This window comes from Xenopus laevis, chromosome 9_10L (genome assembly GCF_017654675.1).
Source record: "Xenopus laevis strain J_2021 chromosome 9_10L, Xenopus_laevis_v10.1, whole genome shotgun sequence".
In the NCBI taxonomy this organism is placed as follows: Eukaryota; Metazoa; Chordata; class Amphibia; order Anura; family Pipidae; genus Xenopus; species Xenopus laevis.
The window spans coordinates 28,958,395-28,967,716 of NC_054387.1; the positions used below are offsets into that span (position 1 = coordinate 28,958,395).

General features: G+C 41.0%; 1 protein-coding gene across 2 annotated transcripts; it reads left to right on the forward strand.

Annotated features, from left to right (window-relative positions):
• Nucleotides 1-262: 262 nt before the first annotated feature.
• On the forward strand, nt 263-8,756 carry p4hb.L (prolyl 4-hydroxylase subunit beta L homeolog). Of its 2 annotated transcripts, none has more exons than XM_018234204.1 (11): nt 263-480; nt 2,121-2,327; nt 2,910-3,043; nt 4,344-4,481; nt 5,252-5,356; nt 5,441-5,566; nt 5,701-5,901; nt 6,013-6,133; nt 6,217-6,398; nt 7,625-7,708; nt 7,904-8,748. In XM_018234204.1, exons 1-11 carry the CDS (start codon nt 336-338, stop codon nt 7,991-7,993), a joined length of 1,533 nt encoding a protein of 510 aa, XP_018089693.1. In that variant the 5' UTR covers nt 263-335; the 3' UTR covers nt 7,994-8,748. The 2 variants fall into 2 exon arrangements, with proteins under 2 accessions (XP_018089693.1, NP_001084005.1); NM_001090536.1 differs by having other exon boundaries at nt 277-480; nt 7,916-8,756.
• The last annotated feature ends 566 nt before the right edge of the window (nt 8,757-9,322 follow it).

Below are 9,322 nucleotides of genomic sequence, written 5' to 3' on the forward strand. Positions count from 1 at the left end.
AAACCATAGATTGTAATAATAGGAAATAAAATCATTTTATTCCGATTTCGTCGTTTTACTGTAGGGCGGTAATTCTCGGAGTATAATTATCTTCGGTTGAGCAAGAGAAAAAAAAAAAAAAACGTTTTACAGATCGGAATTCCAAGTTGGAGGGACATGCCTAACAGCCAATCACATGCTCCCCCACCTATCAAGTGTTCCTGGCCATAGAAGGGCGGTGCAGGAAACTAAGGCGCTATCCACTCACAATCCACCACGAGCCGTTGCCTCGGTGATAAAAAGCGCATGCGTAAAGTACTGTCTCAGAGCGCCACGTCCTGTACACCCGGTTCATCATGATGCGTGCTGTTCTTCTTTTCGGCTGTGCTCTTTTGGTCGTTGCCAGGCCTGATATTTCCGAGGAGAAGGATGTGCTGGTGCTGAAGAAAGACAACTTTGATGAGGCGCTCAAGCAGTATCCGTATATCTTAGTGGAGTTCTGTGAGTAGAAATTCATTGTGGCTGGGTGAGGCCTGATGGGACTAGGACTTGGTGCATAGGGAGGAGAAGGGAGGTGGCTGTGCTGGCTAGGTATAACTGAGTAGGCTGGATGGGAGCCGGGAGGCCTTAGAATGAAAACGCTCCCTTCTTGCCGGAGCCCTCGGGCGGGACACGGTGGCGCTATGTTCCTTACTTGGGTGGCGGCTAATAGGTCAGAAGAAGGGAAGCCTAGACTTGCTGGCGAATCAGGCGCCTTGGTGGGAGGAGTCAAACTTGGCGGGTGGTGGCTGGAGGTTAGGTTGACGTGTACTTAATTATCTGCTGTGCTATGCATTGGTGTATTGCTGGTGGACGTGCTTCTGTTCTATCTTGTGTAAAGGGTCCCTTGGGGGGGGGGTCCTTCAAGTTTAAACCATTTTAGAGTGGCTTCTTGTTGTAATTTAACTTTCCACAGATGTTCTTATTGCAACTCCCACCATGACTTAACCCACACTTGTATGAATGCTGGGAGATGTTGTCGCAGCGTATGGGGGTTTAAGACTTTATAGTTAAATATTTACACCAATCTTGGAAATATGTGCTTTGTGACCACAAGACGGACAACTGTACTCTCTACACTTCCATTCTGTGTGTGACTACATGCGAGTCCCACTTATTGCCATTTATTTATCTCTTAAGAATATTAGCCTTATGGTGCTTTTAGAGCTTTATCTTGCAGTGATCTTTGGTTCTGGACAACCATGGTTTAGTTCTGGATCCTTGAAGAGCTCTTGGTATACTGTAGCTTTAAACATTGGGGGTGGGTGACTGTTTATTGAAGCCCTAAGTCTAGGTCAGTAAGGCAGGTTTTGCAACAAGTGGTGTGACCTTATCTGATAATTGGCTTCTGTACAAATGCTGAGTGGCACATTTTTAATATACTTTTCTTTTTTTTTCTTTAGTCCTTTTGACGTGTCGCCCAACTTGGGGTGCTTCAAAATTTATGAAAAGGATTTTAGTGTTTAGTTTACACTGTTGTCCTTCTGTCCCCTTTTGACTTTAAATGGGTAGAGTGGATGGTGGGTGTTGCAGTATCTTAGCGGTGCTATTGATATTTGCATAGGTGCCTTACTTTTTAGGGTAAAGCACATGGGAGTGTCTTAGTGCCATGTTTTCAGTAGCCAAAAGAGAAGATGCTAAAGTGAAGGCAAACCCAACCAGCTTTATATAGCTGCTCAATATTGTCCCGAGTGTGGGAATGCTTAATGTGGGTATTCGCTTGAAACTCTGCTTTTTCACACCTGTTTAATTCATAGGTCCTGCAGTAACACAAGTTCCATGATTTTAATACAATACACGAGCCATGAATGTCCTATAAATAAGAACCTTTATAAATGGTACTTAATGATGTTGGTACCCTCTGTCGCAAAATGAGGATATTATAAGTCACCTCGGATTTTCATGACCTTCTATAAAAATACGCTGCCTTCAGCCTCATGCTTTTATATGGTCATAGAACTCCTCGGTAACTTATATCCTTGTATTTTACAATAGGAGGTACTTTATTCACTATATAAAATGCATTGCATTTGTACCTGATTCTAGCAAGTCAAGAACTTTGCCCTCAATGGGTCTGAAATGGCATTCTTTTTGTTCTGCAGATGCTCCCTGGTGTGGTCACTGCAAGGCACTGGCTCCAGAATATGAGAAGGCTGCTGGCATATTAAAAAGTGAAGGCTTGCCAATACGCTTGGGCAAGGTAGATGCTACAGAAGAGTCTGATCTGGCACAGGAGTTTGGCGTCCGAGGTTACCCAACAATCAAGTTCTTCAAAAATGGAGACAAGTCTTCTCCTAAAGAATATTCAGGTAATACTTCATAGTGCATAGGGACTGTTCTAAGCAGTTTTGGTAGCAGGACAAATGTCCAGGACCAGGCAATATAGAGAATGATGCTAACATCAGGCCTCATGTACACTAGTAACTCTTACTTAGAATTAAAAATAATAAAGTGCATCTCACTTAATGTTTTTTTTTTTTTTTTTTTTTTAAACTGCTCCTTTTATGGCTCTGTTAATTTAACGAGAGAGTTCACAGAATGTAACCAAAACTGGCTTCCTCACTGTTCTCATGGGAATCTGACTTGGAACTTGTTAGAGAAGATTCCCAGTGACATCAGTGTTTTATATTGCAGCGTGATAAAGTGGTCAATGTGTCATTAGTCTGAACATGTTTAGCTTGCCAAATTTGAGTGTTGCAGAGCTTGTGCGTGTGCCTGAGGCCTTAGTTTAATCCTGCCAGTTTAAAAAGCATTGCTACATTCTGCTCTATTTCAAATGTGTATGTATATTTTCTCTTGGATAAAATATTATTGCATAATTGTGTGAGTTCCGTTTTATCCAGTTCCTGTTCTACTAGATACTGTATGACTAATGACTGGTTTTCATGCAGCTGGCAGGGAGGCAGCAGATTTTGTCAACTGGCTGAAGAAGCGTACTGGTCCGGCTGCCAGTACTTTGAGTGATGAGGCAGCTGTTGCAGCTTTGGTGGCTTCCAGTGAGGTTGCAGTTATTGGTTTCTTTAAGGTGAGACACTACATAATGTAATTTATTATGACAAGGCAAAATACATTATGGGGGTAAGGATAGGGGAGATTTAGTCACCTGGCGACTAATCGCCTTGTATTTGCAGCGACTAATCTCCCCGAACACCTTCCCTCTGTTTTGGGCTGGCTAAAATGAAATATCGCCTGCACTAAAGCACACGCCACGCTTCGTATTCTAAAGTTTCCTTGTGAGGTGACTTAGGAAAACTAAGTGCCGCGTGAGCTTTAGCGCAGACTATTTTTCATTTTAGCCGGTGCAAGACAGAGGGAAGGTGTTCAGAGAGATTGGTCGCTGCAAAGACTAGGTGATTAGTTGCCGAATCGCCCAGTGTGCCCCTACCCTTATAACCAGTATCTTATGACTAGTTTTAGTTTACTGCAGATGCCTTTGTGTCAGCACAAAATGTCACTTTTTGTCACTGAAATCCCCTGCACCTGAGAGGAGAGAATTCCAGGTGCAGGCTCATTGGCAGAAGGACCGCAGCAGAGGAGTGAATTCTTGACCTATGTTTTTCTGTAGGCTGAGAACTCGTCTGGCCCTAGCCTAAAGGTGGCAATACATGGACTGATTAAATCTGCCAACAGTCTGCAGCTTATTGGTCCGTGTATGGTGCCCTCAGACTGGCTTCCCCCAATTGATATCGATAGTATGGCTTAAAATTCCAGTTTGATTGAGGTCCGCATTGGTATGTTGATGAGGTCACCGATCCCACCGCCTGCATTCCTGGCCTTGTGATCAGATCATTGGGCCTTGGGGCACACTATGGTTCAGCCAGATATTTGTGCAAGATCCACTCATTTGACAACCTCTCCATGAGCAGATCTGCCCATGTATGGCCACCTTTAATTGTGGGGAAAAAGCTTTGGCCCAATGCAATATAGTTACAATAATCACACTGTTTACAGAAGGATATGGATCAGCATATAAGCTTTGAACCGCTTCAGCTATGTTCTGTATGTTTATTCATAATCCTATTTGCTGTCTAACATACCTGTTTACTATGGACTGTTTACCCAGCAATAAATGTAGAACAAGAACCAGTTATGCATTGTATTTACACTAGCTCTCTAAGGCTATTGGCCTGGGTATCTGCTTTACTCCAATCTGTGTACAAAACGCAGTATCCTCCATGCAGTCAGCCTGTGTAAAGACACATGAAGCAGATTTCTGAGTAAAAATGCATGTAAAAACAGCCATCAGTTCAGGGCAAATTATTTACTGGCTGTTTGTTTTATCTTAACTTTTTATAATTGCTTTATTTCTTCTGAACTATCTACAGGATCTGGAGTCAGAGTTAGCTAAAGTGTTCCTGCAAGCAGCAGAGGCAGTGGATGATGTTCCATTTGGCATTACTTCCAGTGAGGCAGCTTTCTCGAAACATGAACTCGGCAAGGATGGCATAGTTCTGTTTAAGAAGGTGAGCATTCATTTGTTTGAAAGTATTCTTAAATTTCCCCTATTTATTGATATGCAATGTGTGGTGAGTTACAGCATTTTAAACTGTGGGTTCCTGGAGGTGTTTTTTTTTTTTTTTTTTTTTTTTTTTTTTTTGTTTTTTTTTTTTTGTTTTTGTTTTTTTGCACGCCAGGCCTTTGTGGCAGAGGAATGTCTGTAATTTCTGAAACTGCCTGTCATAGACTTAATGGGCAGATTTTTGGGTCAGAAGTATGCATAGATATGCCAGTCTCAATTGGTCATACTGTCTTAGTTGAAAATCACAGGGCCTGGTGTGCAGGGCCTCAAGCGCAATATTTTGAATACCATGGCCACCACTTGGAGAGTGGGTATTTATTAATTTGCTAGGGCTGTCCCAGCAAAATCTGTGCCTTCGTGACAAAAAGCAAAACACTTCTAAATAGGCTACCTATAATCCACTTATTTGAATATCCAAGCAATTGGATTGTTGGTGAGGTTGCCAAACTAGTGGATCCTGATTCGGCCACACACATGCAGGGCCACAATTGGACCAATTTGATTATTGGTCCAATACATTGTGCTCTACTGAGGCCTGCTCTGTGAGGACCTAATCAGTGTGCTGATTTTTAACCTTCAGACAGTCCTGCTATTTGCTGGAAAACCCTCTGGCCTGGCATCGCCCCTTACTGTTGAGTGCACATTACAAATATTCCAGTGTGAATGTTGGTTTGATGTGCACATTATTAATGTATTCCAATGTAAACTTTCTAGTTTGATGAAGGCCGAAATGCATTTGAGGGAGAGATCACCAAAGAAGAAGTTCTGAGCTTCATAAAGGCCAATCGGTTGCCTCTAGTTATAGAATTTACTGAGCAGGTGTGTATTTTATCTTTTTTCTCCCCACCCCCAACTTGCTAGAACTGTTCTGACTTTTGTATTCTACTTTATTTTTTGTCCAAGACTGCTCCAATGATCTTCGGGGGAGAGATTAAGACTCATATTCTCTTCTTTTTGCCGAAAAGTGCCTCTGATTACCAAGACAAATTAGAGAACTTCAAGAAGGCAGCCGCAAGCTTCAAAGGAAAGGTATGTCAGATCTTGCAATCTGCAGTGTTGTCAGTTGCAGAAAGCAGACTTTGTGCATTAGTTGGTATGTATTCACGGCAGTTGGGGACTAAAGATGACTATGCAAATACTTAAAATGACCATCTTCTCTGCAGATCCTCTTCATCTTTATTGATAGTGATCACACAGACAACCAACGTATTCTGGAGTTCTTTGGCTTAAAGAAAGAAGAATGCCCAGCTGTCCGGCTTATTACTTTGGAGGAAGAAATGACAAAATACAAGCCAGAGAGTTCTGATCTTTCAGCAGAGGCAATTAAAGAGTTCTGTGACCGTTTCCTAGAGGGCAAAGTCAAGGTCAGTTTGTCTCTACTGGTCTAAATTTAATATTAGGAGTAATTTTCTCCTCCCCTCCAGTCTGGATAAACATGCATGTCTTATAATATGTTGCTTTCTCCCATTTCTTAGCCACACTTAATGAGCCAGGATGTTCCAGAAGATTGGGACAAGACCCCTGTGAAAATCTTGGTTGGGAAGAACTTTGAGGAAGTGGTCTTTGATGAGGAGAAGAATGTATTTGTAGAATTCTGTGAGTCTTGCACTGTCTTATCAGCTGTCTTGCTATTTATTTATTTTTTAAATGTGTAGGATTCTGACAATTTTGTGTTACAGATGCTCCATGGTGTGGTCACTGCAAACAACTGGCACCGATCTGGGACCAGTTGGGGGAGAAGTATAAGGACCACGAAAGCATCATCATTGCCAAGATGGATTCTACAGCCAATGAGATAGAAGCTGTTAAGATTCACAGCTTCCCTACGCTGAAGTTTTTCCCTGCTGGACCAGGAAAGAAGGTATGTAAAGCTGCAAACTTTTTTTTCTTATTTTGTTAACTTGCCACATCCCTACATAATTTGAATTTTTGTTCAAACCTCGGTTTTTTTTTATTATTTTTTTCTTTTGTACCTTTTTCCAACTTATTCTATTTTGTTGGTTTAACATCCCTGACAATACATGAGCACCAATTCTTAATCGGAACCTTTAATAACTGACTCCTCAGAAATCCAATATCAAACATTTGCAATACAGCCAGTTTAATAACCACCTGCCCCAGCCCCCTCTGGCATGTGTTGTCTATTGTGCAGCACAGAAAAGTAAAAATACATATGCACAACTATGTTAAGACAAAAGTCTGTCTTAAGCTGCATTTAATAGGTAAATGTACCTGTTCCAACTTACAAATTCAACATGAGAACAAACCTACAGACCAACTTGTATGTAACCTAGGGACTGCCTGTAGTATATCTTGTGCTTGTGCTATGGTGGGTTATGGAGAGTTGTTGATCAAGGGACTACTTCTCGAAGCACCCAATTCCAAACCAGTTGTATTAATAGCCTGTTAACAAGGAACGCCTTCCAAGAGATGCTGAAACATTGCAGGGGGGATTTGCTGTAATTCCCTTAATGTTGGGTGCTATGTAGTGATCCAGGTTTGCTTGAAATTGATGTTCTGGTATGGGTGATGGAACTATAACAAAACAGAATACTACCTTAGGCCTTTTCTTCCTATGCCAAACATTGGGCATTGTGCATCTGAGCAGGTAGTGTCCTTCACGCATATTCCAAACAAGCATCTGGTGTGTGGCAGATGCCACTTTAGCTGGTTCTTACCATTGCACATAGTGTGGCTGCTTGCCAAATGCTCTTTAAAGGAGAACTATTGCTAAAATTTATAAGCTTCAGCGTACTGAATTAATACTTTCTAAATACAATCCATTAAATTCTGGTGTAGTGACTGTCCTTATGTATATAGACAGGTGCTTGGTGGTGGTTTAAGTGTAGCACAGCTTTAAAATCACAAGTTTACTCTTTTTGTATATTGGTCATGCTTGAACCATATGGTGTATGTACATACCATGGATAAACCTGTAGGCACGCAAGCCAGCACAAGTTACTCGAGAAAATATGAATGGGGAAAAACAGAGGCCAGACCTATGTAACTCTTTGCATGTAGAAATCTCCATATCATTGGCTACATTGTCATGATTTTCCACACTGGATGTAACTTTTTTTTTTTCAGGTGGTTGATTATAATGGTGAAAGGACCCAAGAAGGCTTTTCAAAGTTTTTGGAGAGTGGGGGGCAGGATGGAGCTGCTGATGAGGTAAGATTTCTGGAACATTGTGGATTTTTGTTATTGGACCAGTGTTTGTGGGCTTCTTCAGGGGTCTGATTGGGGTCCTTTTTTTGCGTTTTAATTTAGTAAGCGGTTAATGACCTCTTGAAATAATGTTGGGATACCAGGTTGCCTGTTGCTGCCAGTAATCATGTCACTGCCTAGCAACCTCACAACTTGTAGTTTTGGTTACAGGATCTTGAAGATTTAGAAGAAGCTGATGAAACTGATTTGGAGGAGGGAGATGACATCCATACAAAAGATGAATTATAAGAATAAGACTTAACATGCAGAAACCAGAAGACACTAAGGGTGGAAGTCTAGAAATGTGTAACTGTCAGAGCTCTGAAATTGCAGGGAATCTCACTTCATCAATCTGTTTGTCTGAGAGGGAAAAGGGAACTTTGACCTTGTGTAAATGGTCTGTTTATATATATTTTTTTTTTTCACTGATGCTGTTTTTGTTTAAACCCCTTATTCCGTCATTTGAATATTCTGATGTCTAGCACTTGATGCTTTCTGTAACTTTGTTTTTGACTCTTTTTATTTTATTTTTTTTAATTTGTGAGCTTTATTGTGGATGGGATGGATTGCATGGCTGGTGAGGGCTTAACCTCCTATGCTGCTCTAACGGTTTGCTCCCCTAACTAAGGGCATGGGTCTTGTTTGTTTCTGTTCTCTTTCCCTTCCTTTTTGTGTGAGACTCCCTCCAGGACAAATATGGTCACCCAGGTGTAGTGGTTCAGTATTTAAACATTAAGGGACTACTGGTAGCATCCCCTGTTCCCTTATCACTACTAACAATTTAATTCCAGTGTTCACTGCTCCCGATCAAGCTCGTGGTGGTACAGCTCTGTATAAATGAAACTTCTGTCCTGGCTGGAGCCTGTGACCCATCCTCCAAAAATGCAAATTAACATTTTCTCTGGACAGGAGGAGGTTTTCAGTAGAATCTGCTTGATTTGTGAAGCATTCCATCATATTTAAGTTGGAACAAAGTGTTGGCCAAATAAACTTAATTTTATTAATGTCTGTTTATCATTTGATCAAGTATCTTATTTATGCTCACCAGGAGACATAAATCAACTGCATCCAATGCAACATTTTTCCAGTTGGGTCTGTTGTACTGTATATATATATATATATATATATATAACATGGAGGGAAATGGTGAATTGTACAAACAGTTGCAGTCAAATTCCAGAGGGAAGATTCTGATCTGCACGTAGCCTCAATACTGACATTAAATTAACTTTCCGTATATTGTAGGCCATGGCTATCCAGCTATAGGCCTGTCTCAGATGTAGCGTGCCAAAGGAGGCGGTATGACAGTGATTTGATACACATGTAAAACATGGGACGGTTGTTGGCTAAATAACCTTGCAGATTTTCTGTTTACCGTCCTGTCCTGCTTTTTTCAACCATGAATCTAAAAAGTTGCAATAGTGCTAAAATAGTGGTGCAACAGTAAAATTAAAATGACATAGACTAAAATTCATTTGCAGGCATGGTATCTATCATCTGGAATGCTTTGTATTTGGGGTTTTTGGCTAAGGGATCTTTCTGTAATAAAAAAAGACAACATTATAGGTTGTTCAACTT

What these genes read in the sequence shown, in the direction of transcription:
- p4hb.L (XM_018234204.1), top strand. Translation starts at nt 336, where the DNA reads ATGATGCGTGCTGTTCTTCTTTTCGGCTGTGCTCTTTTGGTCGTTGCC. An exon ending in CAGTTATTGGTTTCTTTAAG is followed by an intron (nt 3,044 to 4,343) that starts GTGAGACACTAC and finishes AACTATCTACAG; the next exon opens with GATCTGGAGTCAGAGTTAGC. An exon ending in CCGCAAGCTTCAAAGGAAAG is followed by an intron (nt 5,567 to 5,700) that starts GTATGTCAGATC and finishes TCTTCTCTGCAG; the next exon opens with ATCCTCTTCATCTTTATTGA.